This window comes from Neodiprion pinetum, chromosome 1 (genome assembly GCF_021155775.2).
Source record: "Neodiprion pinetum isolate iyNeoPine1 chromosome 1, iyNeoPine1.2, whole genome shotgun sequence".
Taxonomy (NCBI): domain Eukaryota; kingdom Metazoa; phylum Arthropoda; class Insecta; order Hymenoptera; family Diprionidae; genus Neodiprion; species Neodiprion pinetum.
Window position 1 is genome coordinate 3859521 of NC_060232.1, and position 23388 is coordinate 3882908.

The window sequence follows — 23388 nt, forward strand, 5'->3', positions numbered from 1 at the left end:
TTATTTACAATTTACTCACCTGTCTGCTTCGTCAAAGACAATATATTCAATGCTGTTCAACTTGAGATCCATTTCGATGCAGATGTGAAGAAAACGGCCAGGTGTAGCAACAATTATGTCAGGATTTCCATGTAACGCACTGAACTGATTGTCCATGCTGTCTCCACCCAAAATCACTGCAGCTTTCAGTCCAGTAAAACGACCCAACTCCTTAATAAATTTTAATGTCTGAAGAGCTAGTTCTCGAGTTGGAGAAAGCACTATAGCTCTTGCGCCAGCTTTTGCTTGACGCATTTTAAGCTTCTCAAATAAAGGAATGAGAAAACAGGCTGTTTTCCCACTGCCAGTCCTCGCCATAGCTACAACATCCCGTCCTTCAAGAACTAAAGGAATCGTCTGTCGAAATAACACAATTTTTAATTAATAGAGATGAGAATAATAAAGTGAAAAATTTTGCAACTCACCTTCCGCTGAATGGGCGTTGGTATCTTGTACCCTCGTTTCTGAACACCTTTCAATATAGGAAAACTAAGACCCATAGCTTGAAATCCACCTGATCTTTTGCCACTCTTTTTCTTAGTGACCCTAAGCTGTCCATCATCATCGTCATTGTCAATATCATCTGGATCGGCAAAGCCAATAATTTCGTCTTCAGGCATTCTAAAAATAAATGTGGTAGTTGATTAAAATCGTACAAAGTAGTATGAAACTTTAGTGAATCAGAAAAATTCATCAACAATACAACCAAATATATTCTTTAGAAACAGAGACAAATCGACTACTGACGTTATTGTCGATCAAAAACTATTGGTGGCCATAACCTCTACTTGTGAAAAGTATTCGCTGACGTAGGAAGATTTGATTGATCGTAGGTTACTACATTTACTCAATCGCTTAATTACGTATATATTTATTGTTTATTAAATGCATTCTTGATTACTGTCAGCATGTTATTACTTACTTTTGAACACAGGCTGTATATTCTCACGTGGATACGGCATGTATTGCAGTACAGAAGTGGTCGAAGCAGAAGTCCATCAAGACTTGACGCAAGACACGACGGCGAAAACGCAAAGCCATTGGTATACTTTGGTATATACTGCGCACTACGGCTCAATGGATAATACAGAACGTGATTGCCATAGCGACGTGCCGCTGTGGTGGTCATAACGAAATAATTTATAAATATACATATTACGAATGATATTATTGCAAGAATGATTAAGAACGAAATAGACTGTGAAATTTTCATGGGTTATCGTTGCACAAGCGCGTCTCCATACGCGACAAGTAAACCAATCGTATCATTCTTACACAATAATACTCGATACGCCTAAACGATTAATCTTGGTAACAGAAGTTACGTCGGAAATACTTGGGATGCATCAGAAATGCGAACTGTAGTAATTCCGACGAAACTTTTATTTATCAACATCGAAATAAATTTCGGGTACAAACCTCATAATTGTGAAAAAAAAAACTCTTAATAAATTCTGCAAGTACCGGATTGCGATGTGCCACGAAAAGTTGCTGATCTTTATTATATTATCGTCGATTCACGAAATCGTAGCAGAAATGGCTTCAGATTCTGTTAAAAAAAATTACATCTAAAATAAAGATGATTTGATTGTCTAGAACAGAAAAGAGATTTAATTAGCTGAAACAGACAAAAGATTTGATTAGCTTAAACAGACAAAAGATTTGGTTAGCTGGAATAGATGAGGTTTGGTTAGCTGAAACAGACATAAAGTTTAATTGTCTGAAACAGAAAAATGGTTTGATTAGCCAAAACAGAAAACGAACTGATAAGCTGAAATAGACAAATGATTCGATTAACTGAAACAAACAAGATATTTGATTAGCTGAAACAAAAAAAAGGTTTGGTTGGCTGAAACAGACAAATTATTTGATTTGCTGAAACAGACAAGAGGTTTGATTGGCTGAAACAGATAAAAGGTTCCATTATCTGAAACAGATGAAGTTACGATTAGCAAAATATGACAAAAGTACATGCACCGACAAATACTCTGTCGAGCCCAACGTCAACTTTGCGAAAACAGTCTTCTACTCTATCATTTCTATGACTGAAGAAAATATACATTCTTTCAATCAAAATCAATTTTCTACCTGGAACTGTTGAAATAAAAATGTTGTTTCAGTGAAGACTCAATATTTGTCGGTAAACTTGTATAAAAAATTATTCCCTTGCCCTGAAACAAAAGCCAAGACGTACGCTAAAGAAAAAAAAAAAAAAAAATAATACTTTTGTACACCTCTGGTATGTTTTATACATACTTACGACAAGATTCTTTATTATCACTATACACTCCGCGCCTTTTATCCGCGTGAATTGGCCACCTGCCTGACAATGCCGCGCCTTCTCTCAGAACCAAAAAGTATCATGTCAACGCGCAAATGACGCGTCCGATTCCCGTGATTAATCTACGCGCAAAAAGGCGCGACTGATTAACCTGTCGAAAAACCTTAAATATCTAGGACTTGTCGCAAAATTCTGTAGAAACCCAATCCACATCTGCGTCTTTTTGAATCCGACACATTGCGATGCGAATTGTTCTTCTGAGATACGAGTCAAGTCCGGGAGGGAGGTTGGAGGACATGCATTATTGTGTGGCGTGACGGTCGGCGGTCCTCTTCGACGCGAAGTTTTCGAGCTCAGTATCTCTCCCCATCCAGCGTACCACGGAACGCGATGGATGGTCCAGAGATGCGTTTTGCCCATTCAGACGATCACAGAGATCAATTGAATCAAATAGTTATCGATAATGACTGAGTAATCAAATTGAATAACTACTGGAAAATGATTGCAGAGCGACAAGAAATGGGTAATTGAACCTCGTTAAAATTTGAAAGCTCACTAATAAAACTCTTATACATAATCTTTCACATGCTTCTAGAGGACAATCACTGTGATCATTTGACGCTATGGATTACAAAAGTTAGTAACATCGCAGTACATCGCGACCTTCCTACCCTCGCCTGATTCCCAAAGGAACCACCCAACGGAAATGTTTAAAAGAGATTCACACGCACATCCACATTAAACCCCGCGACGGATCCCAAAACGACCACCTACCTACCCGATTACCTATATTCGCTCTATGCGATTCTCCATTCTTTCCAACACACATCATTCTTTCTCATTTGCGCCGTGGTCACTGTGACTTACTGTTTCGTTGGTTACCTGTCGGGAGCAAAAAGTTTTTGCACCGTAGTCAGCAAAAGTACTATTATAGTGAATGCTGGCTGACTATCGGTACATCAACCTTTTGTAAGACGGATTAAAAACATCCTGTATGCCAATCAGCATTTTTCTAAGCGAGCTGAACCTATATTTTTACGACAGTTGCAGAGTATTAAAAAATTGGAAATGATTCAAAATATATCGTGCAAGTTGAATATGTTACATTCTGCCAGACTTTAAAATGTTATTGAATAAACTATCATTGGAATATGTTTAAGCCTCAGGTGTATCCACCACTTAATCGACGTCATTTGAAAATTCAAACACAGGTAGGTACTTATATCTGTAGCTAAACATACATGTTTTCGCGAACACCGAGTAAGTGATGGTAACCTGCCGCGATGCTCATTCCACTTTCAGCAACGTGCAAAATTTCTAACATTGAGTCACTATGGTAGAATAGGTCTACTATACAAAAAGAAAAAACGATTCAACTTGAAGTCAAGCATCGTTGCGATCATGAATGAGCCTATCCATGCATCTAAGAAATCGTAGATTCGTGTAACAGTGTTACCGCCACGCCACGGGATGGAGGAGTCCCAGGGAAATACCCGTAACCTAACACATGCAAACTCACCAACGTTGCTGAGTAATGGAGAAGTTACTCGGATGTCTCTGCTTAACTCTGAAAAAGCGAAAAAGGAAGCTCGAATTAGTTTAGCAAACTGGTTTATTAGTTCTCAGATAAATTGTTGTTGTTGTCTATTTTTATATGTATTCAACACATGCTACGCAATGACAAAACTTAGGTTTCAAATGTACCATACTGAATTATCAAACAATAATTAAAATAAATTTTCTCACCTCCTCCGGGTTGCTCCACACTTTGCATGTATGTGTAGTAGTTCTTGTAGCATCTCAGGTTGTATGGTGGTTGCACACACTTTTCACACTGCAATAAGAATATGATAAAATGTTACTCGCACAATGTACTTGGATCAGATTTCATGTCACTACAAATTGTCTGTGTCAAAATAAGTTACTTGCATGATATTTCAGTGATTTCTGATTCATTTCTAAATGATCTGCAGAAATAAATACTAGGGGTCTAACAAAACAAGAACAGATATTGAAAAAATGCCTAAAATTAGTGACCAGCTAAAAGTATTTACTGTCAAAAGGGACATGGTAATTAAAAATCATATCGAATATGTACCTTTCACTTCTATTCACTGCCTAGCATGTGGTTTCATTTTTAGTTTCTTGTCAGATATCGATTGATTGGGTTACATTATTTGGATCATCACTTAATGTGGTCGATAGTGCTACAATGTAGTGTGCCCCTGTAAACACATAAGAAATAACATTTTATTAGTATTTGTTTTGCAGAAATAATATATAAGGCGTTGAAAAATTACTATTATTTTTTTTTAACATAATGAAAAATTGAAAACCTATTAATTTCAATTGACTGACAAATCTTTTGAATTTAAAATAACCCAAAAGTATAATCTAGAATGATTTCAAATGTGTACCTGTTCTCTAGTCTTCTACAAAATTACGACCTGTTCAGCTTCTGCATTTAGTTTTCCAACATTGTATTACTGGGTCACTTGCGAATATTCGCAAACCTCTATCATTTTTACAGTAGCTCAATTCTGTAATCGAGTGAAAAATTTTATCAATATTTGATCTAATTCAGCAAACCATTTACTCAATGTTTGAACACGTGTAATTTTGGTTTTATGCCAAGATTTGGAAAGTTATATCACTCACATAAACAAATGCGAAATGATTGGGATTGTTTTATACCTGTTGTTTATATGCAATAAATTCGTCAGTTCCGTCACTCAGTGATGTATTCCACGATTTATTTCACAGGACCTTTCAATCTATGTAATCACTAACGCCAATCAACGTTGTTGCAGTTTCTTTCTGCAATCAGATAAGATAACACAATATTTTGTTAGTACTTAATGTAACTTTATTAACAATTTCAACAGTATTCAAAATTCCCCATAGTTGTCCAAAATATAACAGGTATGAGGAATCAATAACGGTTGACGATTTAGACTCACTCGAAATTTCGAAACGATTAGGAACACCGTGATGCGTTAACTTTTTTTCACACGTTAATAAAGGATTACGAAATCGAGGATTCCTCTACCGAGCGATCTCTGGAAGACAAATTCGGAAAGAGATGCAACCGCTTACAGTATTTTGTTACGTGCGAAACAACGCCAAAATCAACTACGCAATAACGTCAATTTCATTTCACAAACGTAGGTCCGCGTGAGAGACGCGATCCGCGATCCGCGAACCGATATTGAAAACATAACTCGCTCGAAGGTCACCTTACACAAGGTCTGTTCTTCCAGAATGTTAGAAACAAAACCACAACGGAAGATTATTGGAGCATTTTATTGTGACAAAGCGCTTGTGACTAGTCAAAAATCTGCCCGAGAGGCAATTTTAATCTGTTGATAATCTCTTGAGCAAGCTTCGGAAAGCTGAGATCAATTACACTCGATTTCAAACCCGTTCACACATTTTGTGTTGGAGCTGGTTGCCTAAACAGACTGAGTTAACTAGCTAACGATGCAATTACGCACTTACCGAAGGTCGGCCACACAAACAATAACAAACGACACCCGACGCGGAGACAATCGACGACCGCAATTGCCGAAGCCTGAAGTTGCACTATAGAATGAAAATTTCAAACACGAAACTAACCTTCGATGTCGCATGCTGCTTTTATTTCAATAACAAATGACACCCGACGCGGAGACAATCGTCAACCGTAATCGCTAAAGCCTGAAGTTGCACTATAGAATGAAAATTTCAAACACGAAACTCACCTTCGATGTCGCATGCTGCTTTTATTTCAGTAACTTGGTTCTTTCGTGGGCCAGACACTGCACACCGTCCGTATATTATTCGCAATGAGTTTCGTGGGAAGGCACTGACCGAATGACGTTGCACAGCCTTTTTTTCGAACCATAATGTATCGGTGCTTGGCCATGTCCCGGATAAAAGGCCTGCACATGCCCATCTGAATTTTCGACTTACGACTCCCGTGGTTCCACTACGACGGCTCGGAAGCGAATGACGCCGCGCTATGCTCGGAAACAAGTCTTAACCGGTCGCCATGCGAGTTGCGCAGAACGTTCAAATAATTGCCGTTGCAAACGACGTCAGGCGTCGATTGAAATTTTCTCGCGACTTTTGACGAAACAAAATATGCGTTTACGCTTTTTCACGCACAGCAATCAACTGAATGCAGCAGTAGGAAAAATGCTCTGATCGGTCAATGATTCTGGTGTTAACTTCAACACCTCTCTTTAAATAAAAAGTGCTTTTCGAAGTAAAATCCACGGAATGGAATACAAACCTACTTTCTACAGCAATTGTTTTTGCTGCTAACAGCAGAAGCACAGTCTTTAAAGGGAAAATGAAAAAAAAACCACCAACAGTCTCTTTTCAATGTATAAACATAGAACTGAAACTAATATGATAATATTGCTGGGTACGCATCTGTACAGCACTATTTATATGAATGTAGATTTGTAGATAGTCTGATTTGAATGTGAAGATTTTATAATAACTGTGTATGCATTTACCGTCCAAATGCCTTGAAAATTCATTCCAAAAACCCATTTTCTGTCAAAGAACGCTAACAAATCAAGATTACAAAAAACACGCATTTATGCTCTTGAATTTGCGTTGATACAACATTAGCGAGTTTTAATTTTTATTTACTTCACCGTAGCAATCATGAATTACATGAGAAATATATTTATTTCCCAAGTATCTCGTTTAAAATTATTGGCCGGTGATTTAGATCTACTCAAACATTATACGTGACATTATATTTCGGAGATATCCCAGAAAAATTCACGATTCTTTCGCGTGTTAAGTACTTTAAGCATGTGCTACATTCGATTTTTTATCAGTACCTCGATTAACCAGACGCTGACGCATTACCCACACCAAATTTAATAATATTTGTACTCACAATAATCTCGATAGCAGTAAAAAACGACGCATGGGTTGAATTAAGGACCAACTTAAGTGAAGGTTAAAAACTTTTACAAGCTATGTCGTCGTGGCATAGGCAATACAACGATAGCATGCCTTCCATATAATAAATCTGACGAAAGGAACGACCAACATTTAAATATTTCAATCATCCATATCGACAGTGATGTTTGATTCTGTACCATTCCGATTACCCTCAATAGAATAGTTTACTCAAACGAAAGTTACAGCTTCCGATGCCCGATCGGAAAATCTTATTACATATTTCCTACTTAATATAATTTTTTGTTGGCTAGTTTTCTCTACAGGAATGAGAAATTAATTATAGATTTGAAATGCGAGCTACAGGGCATCCAACATGTTAAAAATGAATGAAAAAGTCACCTATCTATGTTGCAAATCGTATCAAACTGCTGCCAATATAGGAAAATAAAAATACATAAAGAGAAGTGATACAAGAAGCTTTTATATTTTTAATCATACGTTTTTAAGCGTACTGTTTATAGTATTTTAATCATATTATATATATATTTATACCACCACTCTAACCATGTCCAACAAATTTGACGCGTAAGTAGGATAACCGTACCGATCATCTTTATACGTGTATTCCATAATCCCATAACCATATGCAAACTAGGGGTTATGTTTTGTGTTTCCAATTCTGACTGAAGATCACCGTCCATCGCAGTTATCATGTGATTCTTTTCCAAAAAACTATTAGGATCGATTTTTCAAAACCCTTCCAAATTCGGAAGATCAACAAACAAGCTGAACACAATTGTCGCTTCTAAAATCCTTCCCGCTTTACAAATATACCACTCTCGCTATAAAAATTTATCCACACGTTTGAATAATCGGTGCTCAAGAAAACCAATGTGACAACGTTTTGAGACTAAATCGAGTAACTAGACATACTGATCGATCGTGTGCTGTTCTTTCAGCTTGAAGACAAGCGACGACAGCGGTGATGACGATTCGCAGTCCAGAGATAATCAGCGAGCTGAAAAAGACACATTGGTATTCAGTTTTGGGAATGAACGTCATACCTTAGTAACAATCGTCAGACTCGCAGTTATGTTCTTTACAATTGCTTAACTTAACAATTGTTACAGCCCCCCATAGAGATAAGTCCAAACGAGCACAAACTCCAGTACGCATATTGCCTCTGGTATAGCAGACGGAACCCTGGAAAACAGACAAATATCCAAAGTTATGACCAGAATTTAAAGCTCGTTGGGAGGTTCGCTAGTGTAGAACAATTCTGGGGCCTCTACAGCCACTTAGTCAGACCTTCGGAACTCACTACGCACACAGATTTTCATTTATTCAAAGCAGGAATTAAACCGATGTGGGAGGTACGTGTAAATCCTGGAGAAAACTTTGAAAATGTTGAAAATGACGGAATGTGAAATAATTCAAGTCAATGTCTAAACCCTCAGTGACATCAGATCCCAGGTTGAGAAAATCTTTAGAATCTTTGCGCAAACGAATCCGAAGGAACCGATTAATAATTATCTATTTTTTCCAAAGGATGAAGCTAATCAAAGAGGAGGAAAATGGATTGTCAGGTTAAGAAAAGGTTTAGTTTCGCGCTGTTGGGAAAATCTTGTGATGGCAATGTTAGGTGAGCAATTTATGGTTGGCGAGGAAATATGTGGCGCAGTCGTATCTATACGATTTCAGGTGAGATATTAGTATTGTAACATTTGTTAAAAGAAATATCACCACCCAAATATTAGTTGCATGAGACAAAATGCTTGTTATACTGCTTACTATTTTCATTTTTCTGTTTTTTTTCAGGAGGATATAATCTGCGTGTGGAACAAAACTGCATCGGATGCCGCAACTACAGCTAGAATTAGAGATACGTTGAGGCGTGTGTTATATCTTCCTGCCAGTGCCTCTATGGAATACAAGACTCACAACGATAGCCTCAAGTAAATATTTTGGAATTTTAATGGTAATTTATTTCACTGATTCTCGTACCATATGTTTACTCAATTATATTTTTTTTTAATTTCAGGCACCTTAATATGATACCGCAACACCAACATCACTGACTGACGATATCCTAACTTGTCGTTTGTTAAAGATTATTGTGCTATAGTGGGGCGTGATATTCGAAAGCCTTGAAATTAAAACACTTTCTAAAGGCATATAGTTGCAGTTAGTTCTGCTATGTCCACCTGTGACGATGATCTCAACCTACGACTAGAGAAAAGTTCTGGAGTACAAAGAAAAGCAATTGTAATATTTAGCAGTTTTTTCTAAAATCCATCTACGTACCCTACTTCTCCAACAGCTGACTTTTCATCGGTAAACCGAGCAATGCGAGTGGCGCAAAACAGTTTGTTGCAAAAAAAAGTTATGCCAAGAGGTACGACTATTAACTACCAATTCGTTGAATCCGTTTATTGAGTACGCAATGGGATTATATTTTTATATGACAATTTACTTTAAGATTTACGATCAATCGAATTTTACACATTTCAAGCAATCACCACATCTCCCAAGTGTAATATTTTCCACAATCTGCGAAAATTTGAGAAAAATTCCTTTCCGATTTTTACTACTAAATTGTCCTAGTTAATATCCTTCGTTAAGTTTAATCATAATACTCAACATTCTAAATCACTTGCTGATACAATTTATTTAGGAAAATCCACATGCTAAGGAGCTCAAGTCATTGTAGTTAGTATTCTTTACTGTATTGTTAATAAATATTGAAATCAACTTCCGTGCTAATACTACAGAAAGTTTTTATCATGGCTTTGATTGTTCAATAGCGTGTAGCATATTTATCATCTACATGAAGTGGCAAATAACAATTAGGATGACAGTAATACGATTACTATTTCTTACTCTAAGGAATAATATATCGCTAGGTTGCCGATTTTCGACCGCTTCTTAAGTAGGAAATGCAAAGTCAAGGTGGTCAGTATCGCGCAAGCTAAGTATATATGGTATAATATACTGCTGTTATTATTAAGATGATGTTTTTAAAGATTTTGGAAGATCAAGTAAATGTTTATTATTCGATTGGTACGTACCTGTATTATACGTCCCCCCCCCCCCCCCCCCCCCATTTTTTGTAATAAAAACCAATGTGTAAAAGTATTTTTTATTTCATTTTTTTTTTCTATCTTAATGTTACCAGGATGATTTTGTAAATGGTTTCAATTACAATTAATGTTATTAATCACGCCCTACAAAGCACATATTCCGTTTTTCGAAAAAGTAGACAAAAACTGTCTGCCCCATTTCATGTTAAATATAATAGTGGCATGTAAAAAACAATTCGAAAAGCGAACTTACTGATGTGAATATATGAACACAAATCAACCAATGCAGCAGAATGCATCTACTACATAGATAAACAGACGAAAGGAAACAATTTTTATTTATTGTTCAGTGTACAGAAAAAAGGAAAAAAGTATAGCATTGTTCTGTTTACCTTTCTGTAAATGTATATTATAAATTTTTGAAAATTTTCCTCCGCCAGATTTCTCACAATAATTTACTCCCCTTGATTCGTATCCCTCATCCCCTATTCCTCCCACTTTAAGTATTAACATATGTATATACATGATAGTAGTGTTGAAAAATATTACAGAATAATTACATAAAAACTAAAACCGGCAAAAACATTTATTATATCTAATGCATAGCATGCATATCCACAAAATACAACAAAAGAATTGCAAAAGTAACAAAAAAAAAGGAATCAATTTTTTCTGCACTTTTCATAACCGCATCTTTATTATAGTAATAATATAAAATAGAAGACTAGGCGAACAAAATTACTACACTTTACCTTTACTTAAACAACTAAACCATAAGTTTAAGGAAGGGACAAAAAATAATCATCAGTTTCGAATGATATCCTACTAGGTTTTTGAATTCTCTTTCCCAATATACACTGATCTCCGTCACATTCGATATGGCTGTATCGGTGTTGCAATTTAGTATATTATTTGGTCAATATTTAATTGATGTTTTGATGCGAGTCTTTCTTTACTCACATTTCCGCAACAGGAAACATCATTTCTTTTCTTTATTCACTTTGTTGGTGGTTGACCCACATCAGTCCTTCGTAGGATTCAAAAGCTTCGCGATCCCACACACCGCCATCTTTCAACTTTTGGGGATCGTTTGAACTTAGATAATGTATTACGTCATATATGTTTCCATCATCAAAATATGATTCGCTGTCATGAGACGCCCGAATCATTGTGTCCAATAATTTGGCAACACCACCGGTGCTTATGTTTACTAACACCATGTCTTCGGGAAATCGTTTTGTTCTAGCCACTGGATATATGTAACTCAAGGTTTTTAAACGATGCACCGGGTTGTTTGCAGATTTTTTGAAAATAGTTCCCTTTGCTTCGCGTAACACAGTTCTCTTTGCTTCGTGTAACACATCGAAGAGTTCTACAACGCTCACGAAACGATGCATAGCCAAAATTTTCTGATGACATCCCCACGGTATGTAGTAACCTTCTGATATATTTTTCGGTGGTAAATTACTCATTTTTTCGACCTCTAACTTCACGTTATAGACGACGATGATACAGATTCGGCTTTCTTGATATCTTTAGTCTCTTAGATACTGGAGACGTTATCGCGCATATTTTCGCCGACTGATTCGAGTTCGAGATTCTTGTTCGGCGTCACAATGGTACGTTATTTGCCGTTATTCCCCTTCTCGAACTTGACGGAAGTGATGCGGGTTCCGGTATTATACCTACGAACCGGACAACCGGTACGTTCGATCCCAGATCCAACTTCCGGGAATCATCCGTAAGCGGATCTTTGACGAAATTCGAATAAATCATACGCAGCCGTAGCCCAACGTCGGGAGTTCCAAGCTGGTTTTCACGAAATTGAACGATAAGTGACAAATCTTGAAATTGTAAGAATATTTGAGAACAACATCTGGAAAACAGTTTTGATTAGTTCGAGGAGGGGAAATAAACGCGACGAACACTTGGTAGAATTGAAGGTCAGTCAATGATGAAAGGATTAATAGCTCAAAGAATGTTACAATATACTTAGGAAAAGATGCAATATAATATAACCAAGGAGTTCGTTGGTTGAAATTGTTTGTAGTATTTTTTATCGTTACGATTCGTAATAAATGAGACTCAAAAGTTGGTGTAATAATAACGATAGTTGATTCAATCACTTACAAAGTTTTACATGATGACGTATACTTTTACGTCTAATCGTTTGTAATATTATGAACAATTTTTTTGGAAGAAAACTTATTTCTTATTATCCCCAGCGCTTCGTACTGTTAGAAGACACTTATACTTTTATAAATTTAAAATTACGTGTATGTATATTACAGTTGCCGCACTAAAATAATTGTCTTGTCCGTAGAAAATATTATAGGGAAATGGAACATTATTTTAAAATTTTATCCCAACTCCAGACCTTCGCTACAAATTTTTCATACCGAATGCAATATGACTTACTGATAATATGGTAATTGTTGTTTTTTCTCTCAAGAAACAGAATTAAATAAAAGTAGAATGCATACTTAATTACTTTAGTCTTTAGATAATGTCTGAAATAGTCTTGGTACATACATGTGCAAATTGATTTGACTACACAAGAGCAAAAATAAAAAAATCCGAAGATGATAGTCATTGGAAATCGTATGAAATAAAAAGAATTTTATTATGTGCAATAAAAAAAATATATGTATAGTGCTTTACGCGATATGTATATATATATATATATAAGAATAAATATCGATAGCTGCACGAGGTTACTGGAAAAACTTAAGTTTTAAACAGACTAGTGTCAGGTATACGCGATAAAAACAAGAAAAAAAAAAAAAAAACAAGTAAAAAGTGATAAAATGAATCACGATGACTGATTTAAAAGGTCTTAAATTAATTGTGCATGTAATATATTAGTTTTTTCCTTGATAGTGTGTAAAGTTTGTTAAGAAAAATGTTTTTAAAACATCACATTATAGCCTCAGTACAATTATCGTGACCATACCTGGAATTGAAAAGAAAAAAAAAATAACCATGTTTAGTGAATTTGTTAATTTGTAACTGGCAGATCTTTAAATCAACTCACCTAATACAAATGAAAATATAAGCTTGAAGTTAACGGAGAGATGTAGATAGTCAGGAATTCTAGGACTGTGCTCCCCTTCGGTAGGCAAGAGAAGCGCCGCTATGCAAACAATGCCAGCTACTAACGCCACATAATTTGTCCCTCCTAGATCATAAACACCATAAATTAGAACCCCTATCAATGGGCAGAGATACATATTGCCGGAACATAATAGGGTGGTCTAAAGCCCGGAATATCTTTATAAAAAAAATTTTTATACTAACTATCAATTTGTTTATTCTGAGGTGTAAGCGCATAGGAAGTTTGCTGCTTTCCTTCGTTAGTTGGTAAGTGTTGAAACATTTCCTGTTCCAGGTTACTTCTCTCGATAGATTCATACGTTCCACTTAAAAGTCTTGCTTCCACGTCTCGTTTACCTATTCCCTAAACAAAGCAAAGATTCAACAGTTCCTGATTCAACGTTGTCATTTTCAAAATGAGAGCAAAAATTCTTTTGTGAATTAGTACCTGCTTTGATGGATGTTCCTGCATTTTTATTCTAAACTTATCGACCACGTTACAGTTTGCTATTGTGAGAGCTGTGTGCCTTACAACTATGTCGACAAAGCAATGTGCTTTGAGTATTCCTTCAGGATCAATGACTTTGTATTTATTAGGCGCCGTGCTCAGCACTGAAACAAATTATTGTACAGTAGATAATTAATAGTTCAATCAACTGCGCAGTGCAATGTCTGAGCTTGGCGGGTAAATTCTATTTCACTCTGAATATTCATTTTCACTAAGCAATTCATTAAATAACAAGTACATAAATACCTTTGAATTTTATCGGTATATCGTAAGGGTTGTATAGGGTGAGGACTTGTTTATGAGTCGACTGATCATCCAGGTAAAACGTAATGCTTTGAGGAAAGACGAAAACTGGCACTTTTCCAGATGTTACTGCTATTGGTGGTGGTTGCATTGTTTTTCTCTACGTTCAAACGATTCCATGCACCTGTGAGGATGTTATAATTTTTATTATGTTATGGTGTCCCATTCAAATATAATGAAATATATACGTGACTTCGTTGTTGTGCGTCAAAACAAGACTGAAGTGATGACAAAGAGAGCGTTAGGTTATGTTTGGGAAGAACAGTATTCGTGCAGGACAGAATTGATTCCTCGATACCTGGCATTGATTAGAATTCATAAAGCACAAGTCATTGGAAATGAAATATCGGAAGGCTTATTGATGACAATAGTATGGATTTGTTGAATCAGCGATAGAGGAACAATAACAACAACCTTCTGGTCCGTAAAGGCGAAAGCTATTTGGTCATCTAAAAGCATTACACTCGAATTAAGTCCAAGGAAACTTACCCTCGTTTTAACCTCGGTAATCCAACTGTCCAAATCCACAGCAGTTTATTCACAAACTCAAATTTGAATACCTAATTGTCAGCAAACGCAGGTAAGGATCTGCATTTTCTATTGTGAGTAGTGACGCTTGTTCGTTGGCTATTCGGTACAACTGTACGAAACATATGTCATGTCCGTGTGTACGACACTCTGTGCGATACTCACTTCTTCAACAAGGTACCGATAGAGCGACGTGTGTGGTAGAATATTGTCACATGACTTACGGCGCGGTAAATATGAACTGAAAGTCTGTAATAATTGCCTAATTTTGTCGGAGGTAAAGTGTATTCAAGAAATTCAAAGAAACGAATACTCGTAATTTAATTTTCTTGGATAGATAAAATATTTACATGACAAAATCGCCGGAATATAAAACTTAAATACATGTGTCTTATTCTTTAAAACAAGCAAGTGTATTCAAACAATAGACTATCATGTGTTACTTCACACAGCTCCTCATTGCGCCAGTGATTTTTGTTTGGATAAAAAAATGATATTTTTGAATCATAGACCAAGTAGTTGGAAGATTTACTTGATTCTTGTAATTGTTCAGATTCGCATATTTTAATAGAATCTGTAGCTACGCATCATTTTCATTTATACATATATACTTCAATATTATACTACACTGACAAGATCTCTGGAGAAATTATGATAAACTAGACCCAGGACCCAGCAATGAGTGGTGACCGTAGCAATTCGTGATTACGGCAGGTAGTATTTCTTGGGCATTATTACATTTACTATAAATTAATTTTGCTATATTGAAATAATATACACATTATTCAGCAGTACGCATTTGTGCTTCGGGTCCTGCTCAATAATAGCTAAAAAATTCACAAACATATAATCCATATATGTTCAGCATTTTCATGATTAGTCTTTTTCAAGGCACAATACGTCTTGGCACATAATACTATTGTTACATCTACTTGATAGGATTTATAGTTTCTGTTCTTCGCTGGTGTTGTTTTATACTTCACTAAGCATATGTCACAACAGCAGACTTCCATGATATGTTACTATTTCCTCATGACGTTAAATACTGTGTGTGTTTAGGGTCACTGAAGTTTGGTCACATAATAAATCTTGATACTGAATTAAAAACTAGAAGTAATTCTGCAAAATCTTACATGTCACTCTGTGTCTCTCTTACCATTTTGTAGATTCTACATATAGATGTCAATTAAATCTAAATAGATTCGTGAAGTATTAAATTACCTCAAAATCCGAATGTCTATTTTGAAGATATTCGTTATCAGGTTCAGTAGATAGTATCCTAGGAAATAAAGTTATTTTCGTGATGGTACACTGAATTGGCAACTGAAAAACGTTATCAAGAAGTATAAATTTTCATCACGAATATAAGCTTTGTAGAGTTATTGTCATGCAAATAACTGAACAGTGCTTTTCCTCCATATGATGAATACGATACATAATTTAACTAATTACCTGTAATATGAGTTTAATCGGTCCCTTCGCTGTCTAACAATATATAAAGTCATAACGATTCCAATTCCCAGCAGTAACAACACTCCAACAACTAAAGAAGCATAGGAATGCAGATTAGAATTGTTTGCAAGTTATAAAAATGCTGATGCTATGTAAAATTTCGATTAATTCAAATTACTCGTCCACTATAGGTAGAGATTATAAATCTAATAATAATAAAACTATTGATATAAATAAATAATGGTATATAATTCTAGTGCATACATTTCAGGTCAGGTTTATGGTGGGGCGGGATAATGAGAGTAATAAAATACAAAAATGTTATTATATCATATCACGGTGATAAAAACGTAATTATAAATAACGATACAGTAACTGCTTTAAATAACATGACGCCCTGAGACGATAAATAAATTATAGAATCCGAAAATACATTGAATGGAGTAATACCAATTGTACCAAAGGTAGTCAATGGTCGAATTTCCAATTGAATAAATAGCTTCGATTGATACGACTGGATACCTCATTGTTCCTGCCACACCTTTCTGTACCTTTTTGAATGCGGATTATACGTACTTGCTAGTCCTATTTGAAATGGAGGTATTTTCAATGCGGAATTTAGGCCACTTCTCACATTCTCTAGAGTTCCGTTTACGGGTGGACATGACAAATTTAGTATTTCACAAAATAAGGGGAAAAGGTCTATATTACTGAATGGTTGAATCTCGTAATTCTTTTTGAATATTGAGCCGTAAGCAAAAAACATCGGTCGCATAGCTGGCTCTTCATTGTCATATCCGTGAAGTCCAAATTCCGATAGGTTGTTGGCTGAAATAAGAATATTGATGATGACTTCATTATCTGAAAGCCTAAAAATCAACAATTCATTCAAATAAATTATACTGTACCAGTGAAATTGTACGCTTTCTCATAGTACTCGATTTTTTTGTACATATCATTAAACCCATATCCAATTTCTGCCACAATAAATATCGGTGGGATTCTTAGGTTCTTTCCGAAGTGATACCTATCAGGAATTTCTTCTTTCTTGTAAACAGTAAAATGTCCAGTTTTGTTCGCCGCTTCTACCAGCTGCCGATGTACTATGTCCAGTTTTCCTAATAGCAAACTTTGTGTCAGATCAAAAAATAATTGCATAAATGATGAAAGATGAAACATCATTTGAGTCATATAAGTTATTCCAAAAATTTAGTGTAACAGAAACACAAATTTTCTTTCACTCGGATCACCAGACTCACCAGTAATAGGAAAAATTTGCAAGGCTGCTGAAGATTCCACGATAGTATAATCTGAACTATTAACAAAATTATTCAGATCTATAATTTTCTCTTTTGTAATACTTTCCATTCCATGATCGCTCAAGTGAATGACGTTCACATCTTTTAGACCATGGTTATTCAAATTCTTGTAAATATACTTTGTAAGGTTGTCCAATTTTTTAAGGACTAAATTAAAGGCAGCGTCGTTAATTCCTACTGCATGACCAGTTGCGTCTGGTTCTTCTATATACAAGAAACCAAGATTTATTGGTTGGGTCGGATGCGTAAACCAAGATATCATTAGATCTACTCTGTCTTCCCATGGGACAGACATATTGAATTTCTGAGAATGAACGTCATTTTCATTACTAATTGGGTATATATATTTTTTTGTTTTAAAATATTCATTAGGCACCTTACCTGGAAAAATGTGGGTTCAACACCAAGATATTTTTGATCACCCCCAGGCCACATCATTATTCCGCTGTGTCTGTCGAGGCTTGCTTTTTCATTGACAATCTAGAAATAAATTTTAAGAAAATTACAACTTTCACAGATCGATGTTTAGTGTTTTTGGAACTAAAATACAGTATTAAACAAACCCAAATAGGAGCTATTTGTTCGTTGTAATGAAACATGGCGTAAGAATATCCCACAACTTTATGAGTTTCCGGGATGAAGACTTGATTACCAATTACACCGTGAGTTTCCTCATAAAGGCCTGTTGCAATAGAAAAGTGATTGGGAAAAGTCTTGGTCACGAAAACATTCTCCATATAATCTGCATGAGTATTTTCTTTCTTTAATTCATTCATAAAGGGGGTCAAATTTCTGTTGAAGTAGTCGTACCTGAAAATGAATAATTATCAGTTGAAACAGCTGTTCAATACGCATTTTCGAAGAATTTTAAAATAGAAACTTGGCACAAGGGTAGATGGTAAACAGTTGTGCTAATTTTATTATAAATATGTGTAAAAAGATTAAATAATATCACCTAAATGCATCGTAGGATACAACTAGCAGTTTTTCGTACCGCGAAACTGACGAGACATTTTCGGTTCCTACAATAATGATTATTATGCAGAGCGAAAGTAAGGTTGACGGCTTCATCGCGGCGACCGGTGTTCGCTATTCGACAACCAGCGATTCTCCGCTATCTGCAATGAGAATTTTGTACTATGCAACCACGCATGACGGTTACAACTCAACGACTGCATACGTATTTATTTATTACGCGTATCGCGTACAAGCCGCGTTCGTGGCGTTACGCGCGGCGTTGAAACGAGTTGTACGCTTGCCAAACTGCCGCAAGTCTTCTTGCTTTTTTCATACGTTTATTTCGTATTGGTTCAGGTTAGGCGAGGTAATAAATACCATCACGAAAAATATTGAAAATTTTTCGTTGATGAAACCTGTAATTTGTGAAACGCGAACAAATTCACCCTTTCTAACAATATCTATTAGGGTCGCTGATGTCTGTTAGCGTTGACTGAAGACTCAGTGATATTATAGGTTGTAATCGTTCATTCAATTATTCAAAATTCTACCAAAAGTTTCAACAGCTCCATGTCTTTGAACACATTATTAAATGTTTTTTCAGAGCTACTGAATCATACGTGTCGAAACTAAAATTATCTACAGCTTTTTTATGGAAATATTTACATAGATGTATAAAAGAAATAGGTTATTGCTAGAGTATTGCGGGAATGATCCCTAGAATGATCTCTGTTGGGTCGAAGCATCAAACTTGACCGCCAAACGGGTCAGCACACACAAGCAGACAATAGTTTCGGGTTCGGTAGATGGGGTCGTCGGATTGGCGCAGTATTGGAAATATGTTGAGTCGTAATAAGTTTGAAGCGATCGGAGACGCGAGCAATGAAAAAGCATGACTAATTCAAACACCTGACTAATAAATGAAAGAAAATTGCCCGCAAGACAACGGGTCATGGGGAACTGCCTCGGCCGTTGTTTTGCCACTGTCACCGATCCGTCGACGTACAGGTTAGATTTTTCCCAAACTTCATTCGGTAGAACATTTTTATTTAGCGAAAATTTTTTAGACAATGATCGAAAAAATACAAACTTATCACTATGCGTAACGAATCTTGAAACGAAGGAAAAATATTTTTCTGAAACTACGAGAGTCGCACATTTCATTTAACGCTATAATGACAAGGATGTTTTTTTTTATACCTCTTTGCCACACCGAAACGAAAAATAAAAATACCTTCTGCTGCGAAGCATCAACAATAATCAGAAATCTTTATGGTTCCAATTGTAGATCATATCGCCGACATTCGAGCATGTGCTTTCAAGAGGACGAACGTACAGAGGTACTTAATAATCTTTACGTTACAATAATATTTTGACGATTCACAGAATTTGCCTTTTATTTTCTAAATTAAATTTTACCAATTTGCAGTTCTGTCAACAGAGTGATCGGGACGTGCGTATGATGTCTTGTGAGAGACGGAAAAAGTGAGTGAGCAAAATATAAAACATTCTATGCATTGTACTTAATTGATTTATTAAAGTATTACTTGGTATGTTTTAAATTGTAATTTTGTATGTTGTTTTACTTTTTGTACGCTTGCCGGACAGTTTGTTATCGTTTCTTTCATTGAAACGTTTCAAGGTAAACTTTTTCTATTCTTTCACGACCCATTTGTAGTCATTCAATCAAAGGCACAGTGATTATTTCAGTTGAATGAAAACTTCTCTTCTAATTACGTATTAAAAAGCAGGAATTTCTTTTCCATAAGCAATAGACAGACAAAATTTGAAAACAATGTTTTAGAAGAGGCGCGGTGTCCCGATTTCTTTGGAACTTGCCGAGGACGGTGGGTGGCCCATGGGCGGTAGCAAGTATGTTAGGTTGAACTCCAGAAGTACCGCATCAGTCAGGTATACAGCATAATCAGAGTAAAGTAAATACTACTTCAAATTCCAGCATCAATGATTTAATATCAACCATTTTTCCATCCAGTTCTGGCTTGGATGTATCACTTCAAACTTTGGATGCTAGAAATTTGATGAAACACGGCTACGTGCCAACTCCTGCTTCATCCTTAGACCTTGAATGGGAGCATGAAGGTAGGTTAGAAAATATAAGCAATTAACACGCAATTAATTGATCAACTAATCTTTCCAGGTTTGCCAATATCTCCACGAAGCGATATCAATGCAGAGAATACAGATATCTCTCTTTCCTTTCCGTCTGTAAACAACAGTCAACCTTCTAGTCTGACTGCTTCACCTTGGTCCAGAGTATCGACGCCAAATAGCTTGGAATGGGATCCAGTGGAAGCAGATATGGTGTGTGTAGACGTAGAGACTGAGCAATTGCTAACAGAGATTGAGAGACTGACAGATCGGGCACTAAAAGAGACTGGTGACTGGACTAGTAGTAGCTGATAGATTATGGAAAAATCATAAAAAGAAACGACGATACGCTTGGGTCAGTTTGTAAATTGCACATTACATTAAAAGAGAAATGATAATTGACGTATCCATCCATTTGAGTCTGCGAATAAAAAAAACTTGAGGAAAAAGCATATGCCGCAAATGGAAGAGTCAGTGATTGCGGAAGTTGTGTCATTGTCATGTTGTTTAGTGGCTGATATGATATCACAGCCAACATTTAGCTGGTACTATATTCAAATATGGCTTCATGAAGCTGTTTTTGGAACTCGATAAACATGTTTTAAATGTGCTTTTACATGGTTATGAGCTTATGGCCCATAACTTATCCTGACATTTTTTATTCACAGACAATAGCACAAATTGATGCAACTTCCAGCATTCACATGTGCAGATATCATTGATTAATCCATCATATGTTTCGTTACGCACTTTTTTGCTTTTTTAATCACAATCAATTTGGAAAACAATGTTGGCGTAGCATTTGCTATTACAAAAGCGAGATTGTAAAAAAACATAAGTAGAATATGGACATTGAAGAAACTGATTTGAATATTATATGGGGTGTGGGGTAAATGAGTTTTAAATGAAAGTTGATATTTATCTTTTTTGAAAGAAGAGAAAATGAAGGAGAAAACCTTTAAAAAAATTTAGAGCTGTTACGCGAAAGAGGGAACGCTTGGTATTCTGAGGTAGGATAACCGAATTATCGTAGAAACGGGGAACTTATAACATAACTACATAAATACTATGCGCTCGTTGCACTGCTTGAATTTTATATTCTGTTGCACGTTTTCATAAAATTTATTACGTTAAGCTGTAGTTTTATAGAAATTTAAAACTATAACAAAGTACGCGATTGCGTTATAAGAGATCTAGCATATTTATACATAGATATAGGTATGTACGATACACACTGTATTTACAGATGTATGACTAACCGCAATGTCAGTGAATAATGGTAAAAGTCTATGCTGATTTCGCGCAAAAACATGAAAATCGCGATAAGATGTTTTACACACTTCATGCTCTGCCATATGAAGTATGAGGAAATTCATGAGGCAAACTGTAATCGCGTATTTGATAACCGTATTATACTGTAATAGATTCAAATCATTGACGCTTATGCAAATAACAATACTAGTTATGTATAAATACATACATATAGAAAGTAATGTGAAATTTGAGCAACTAAAAGTAACGCGTTGAAATATCTGGACAGCTTCAAATTGCCGGAAAAATTTATAAACCACGGTAATAAATTTGATCTTCGTTTAATTTAAATAATGAATTGACATTTAGTTTTTCAACAAACATTTCGATTTCCATACTCTAGGTATTAATTTGGAATAAATCCTGAATTTCAAGATATTAGGTGTATATTGCTAAATAATAATAACATTTATAATAATGATGCGAATATTATTCGACAAGTAATAATACAATAAGTCATTAGATAGACAAACAGTTATTAATTCAGGTCTGCCATACCGAAATATGTTGTAATCGTTGATGTGAGAGGAAACAATTAGTTTGTTGTATAAAGTTGAAAGAAAAAATTGCTAGTTAGCAGTATACAAAAGATAGATCGAGAAATAGATGGGTGTATTAGCGGTTCGTTTTTTAAAAATTGCAGATCGAAAGAATTCAAGGCCACAGTATGCACTTGAATTGGTGTAAATGGATCCATGGTCTTCGAAGAAGATCATACTGTGCTACATTACGCATAAAGTACAATTCAAACTCACCACTATTAAACTGCCATTAATGTCTAAAATTGAACGGTCTTCACTAAAATGCAGGCACTTTGGTTTCAATTGTTTACTATACGTATTAGTTTTCATTCTCGGTTATTAAAACACTTATACAGAGACCTTGGTGTGAGGTTGGGACCAAATGTCACGGAGGTGAAACAATAATGTAATGTAATATTCTCAAAGTAAGTTGAATTATTTAACTCGTAAAAGTACCAACAAACAATATGAAATCTTATCGATAAAAAAAGAAAAAGAAGTACGGACTATTTTCAGATTACGTTCAACATGGTGAAATGCAAATAACTATTATGGACACAGCTTGATTTCTTCACAGTAAAATAACTTAGTTTAAAGGCTTGTATATGGTATAAAGTGAAATTGGATGAACGTGCCTAGGAAACGGTATAGGTAGAGCATTATACAGGGAAGTGTTATGTGTATTCTGTGTAAAGATATATCAATAGTATATTATTATAGCGTTCAAACGAGTTTGAACATTGTATTGTACATACTAACACACTATACAAGGCGTGAGAGAATCATATCAGAGGATGCGAAAAATGAGTGAAGAAAATAAAAATATTACAGTTGTAATATGAGTAAAAATGCTAACAATTAGTGTATTAAACTGTGAGTTTATATGCTTAAATAAATAAATAACTAATTTATGATAGCCTATGTGTGTATTCCATTATTTAAAGTTTATTCGAGATCACCGCCAAGGTGCTTCTCGCAGTTA

At 35.5% G+C, this 23388-nt stretch overlaps 5 protein-coding genes and 1 long non-coding RNA gene across 13 annotated transcripts in view; 2 read left to right on the forward strand and 4 right to left on the reverse strand.

Annotated features, from left to right (window-relative positions):
- Nucleotides 1–1093, reverse strand: part of LOC124210729 (ATP-dependent RNA helicase DDX54) — a 39398-nt gene extending 38305 nt beyond the window's left edge. For all 3 annotated transcript variants that reach the window (XM_069133062.1, XM_046609003.2, XM_046609002.2), the window contains exons 1-3: nucleotides 962–1093; nucleotides 465–660; nucleotides 20–396 (exon numbers count right to left, since the gene is read on the reverse strand). In XM_069133062.1, coding sequence (XP_068989163.1) covers nucleotides 20–396; nucleotides 465–659 — 572 coding nt within the window. In that variant the 5' untranslated portion in view covers nucleotide 660; nucleotides 962–1093. The remainder of the gene's footprint in view (nucleotides 1–19; nucleotides 397–464; nucleotides 661–961) is intronic.
- Nucleotides 1094–4069: 2976 nt separating this feature from the next.
- LOC124221996 (uncharacterized) lies at nucleotides 4070–4825 on the reverse strand. Its single transcript, XR_006883912.2, has 3 exons — nucleotides 4738–4825; nucleotides 4419–4545; nucleotides 4070–4154 (listed from the first exon to the last, which is right to left on the reverse strand). It is a non-coding gene; the product is annotated as an uncharacterized lncRNA (long non-coding RNA).
- Nucleotides 4826–7661: 2836 nt separating this feature from the next.
- On the forward strand, nucleotides 7662–9988 carry LOC124224669 (eukaryotic translation initiation factor 4E homologous protein). The gene is made up of 6 exons (XM_046636722.2): nucleotides 7662–7810; nucleotides 8185–8260; nucleotides 8356–8598; nucleotides 8774–8926; nucleotides 9044–9180; nucleotides 9267–9988. The coding sequence occupies exons 1-6, from the start codon at nucleotides 7791–7793 to the stop codon at nucleotides 9301–9303; spliced, it is 666 nt and encodes a 221-aa protein (XP_046492678.1). The 5' UTR covers nucleotides 7662–7790; the 3' UTR covers nucleotides 9304–9988.
- A 493-nt stretch (nucleotides 9989–10481) lies between these two features.
- On the reverse strand, nucleotides 10482–14946 carry LOC124224667 (motile sperm domain-containing protein 1). Of its 3 annotated transcripts, none has more exons than XM_046636716.2 (6): nucleotides 14699–14946; nucleotides 14153–14333; nucleotides 13847–14010; nucleotides 13603–13762; nucleotides 13340–13483; nucleotides 10482–12181 (listed from the first exon to the last, which is right to left on the reverse strand). In XM_046636716.2, the coding sequence occupies exons 2-6, from the start codon at nucleotides 14298–14300 to the stop codon at nucleotides 12078–12080; spliced, it is 720 nt and encodes a 239-aa protein (XP_046492672.1). In that variant the 5' UTR covers nucleotides 14301–14333; nucleotides 14699–14946; the 3' UTR covers nucleotides 10482–12077. The 3 variants fall into 3 exon arrangements, with proteins under 3 accessions (XP_046492672.1, XP_046492674.1, XP_046492675.1); XM_046636718.2 differs by having other exon boundaries at nucleotides 10482–12114; nucleotides 14699–14928; XM_046636719.2 differs by lacking the exon at nucleotides 10482–12181 and adding an exon at nucleotides 12398–13258 and having other exon boundaries at nucleotides 14699–14908.
- Nucleotides 14947–15031: 85 nt separating this feature from the next.
- Nucleotides 15032–18767, reverse strand: LOC124224660 (ectonucleotide pyrophosphatase/phosphodiesterase family member 5). 3 transcript variants are annotated; one of them, XM_046636694.2, is made up of 8 exons: nucleotides 18503–18767; nucleotides 18072–18318; nucleotides 17890–17988; nucleotides 17449–17812; nucleotides 17098–17307; nucleotides 16766–17017; nucleotides 16190–16280; nucleotides 15032–16016 (listed from the first exon to the last, which is right to left on the reverse strand). In XM_046636694.2, exons 1-8 carry the CDS (start codon nucleotides 18577–18579, stop codon nucleotides 15950–15952), a joined length of 1407 nt encoding a protein of 468 aa, XP_046492650.1. In that variant the 5' UTR covers nucleotides 18580–18767; the 3' UTR covers nucleotides 15032–15949. The 3 variants fall into 3 exon arrangements, with proteins under 3 accessions (XP_046492650.1, XP_046492648.1, XP_046492649.1); XM_046636692.2 differs by having other exon boundaries at nucleotides 18464–18763; XM_046636693.2 differs by having other exon boundaries at nucleotides 15032–16060; nucleotides 18464–18761.
- On the forward strand, nucleotides 18728–23322 carry LOC124224668 (uncharacterized). 2 transcript variants are annotated; one of them, XM_046636721.2, is made up of 7 exons: nucleotides 18728–18832; nucleotides 19754–19805; nucleotides 19895–19950; nucleotides 20074–20107; nucleotides 20270–20376; nucleotides 20459–20565; nucleotides 20624–23322. In XM_046636721.2, the coding sequence occupies exons 2-7, from the start codon at nucleotides 19776–19778 to the stop codon at nucleotides 20884–20886; spliced, it is 597 nt and encodes a 198-aa protein (XP_046492677.1). In that variant the 5' UTR covers nucleotides 18728–18832; nucleotides 19754–19775; the 3' UTR covers nucleotides 20887–23322. The 2 variants fall into 2 exon arrangements, with proteins under 2 accessions (XP_046492677.1, XP_046492676.1); XM_046636720.2 differs by lacking the exon at nucleotides 18728–18832 and adding an exon at nucleotides 18850–19473.
- Nucleotides 23323–23388: the final 66 nt, after the last annotated feature.

Bases quoted from the DNA above. Each gene is read 5' to 3' on its own strand.
- LOC124224669 (XM_046636722.2), top strand. From the start codon at position 7,791: ATGTCCAACAAATTTGACGC. The intron at 8,261-8,355 runs GTATTCAGTTTT...CAATTGTTACAG, and splicing joins GAGCTGAAAAAGACACATTG to CCCCCCATAGAGATAAGTCC. The intron at 8,599-8,773 runs GTACGTGTAAAT...TTTTTTCCAAAG, and splicing joins GAATTAAACCGATGTGGGAG to GATGAAGCTAATCAAAGAGG.
- LOC124224667 (XM_046636716.2), bottom strand. From the start codon at position 14,300: ATGCAACCACCACCAATAGCAGTAACATCTGGAAAAGTGCCAGTTTTC. The intron at 13,484-13,602 runs GTTAGTATAAAA...TTTATGATCTAG, and splicing joins TCAGAATAAACAAATTGATA to GAGGGACAAATTATGTGGCG. The intron at 12,182-13,339 runs GTGAGTTGATTT...ACTGTTTTCCAG, and splicing joins TATATTTTCATTTGTATTAG to ATGTTGTTCTCAAATATTCT.
- LOC124224660 (XM_046636692.2), bottom strand. From the start codon at position 18,579: ATGAAGCCGTCAACCTTACTTTCGCTCTGCATAATAATCATTATTGTA. The intron at 18,319-18,463 runs GTGATATTATTT...ATTCATTTTCAG, and splicing joins GTATCCTACGATGCATTTAG to GTACGACTACTTCAACAGAA. The intron at 17,018-17,097 runs GTACAGTATAAT...TTCTTATTTCAG, and splicing joins GAAAGCGTACAATTTCACTG to CCAACAACCTATCGGAATTT.
- LOC124224668 (XM_046636720.2), top strand. From the start codon at position 19,418: ATGGGGAACTGCCTCGGCCGTTGTTTTGCCACTGTCACCGATCCGTCG. The intron at 20,108-20,269 runs GTAAACTTTTTC...ACAATGTTTTAG, and splicing joins TTTCATTGAAACGTTTCAAG to AAGAGGCGCGGTGTCCCGAT. The intron at 20,377-20,458 runs GTATACAGCATA...TTTTCCATCCAG, and splicing joins AGAAGTACCGCATCAGTCAG to TTCTGGCTTGGATGTATCAC.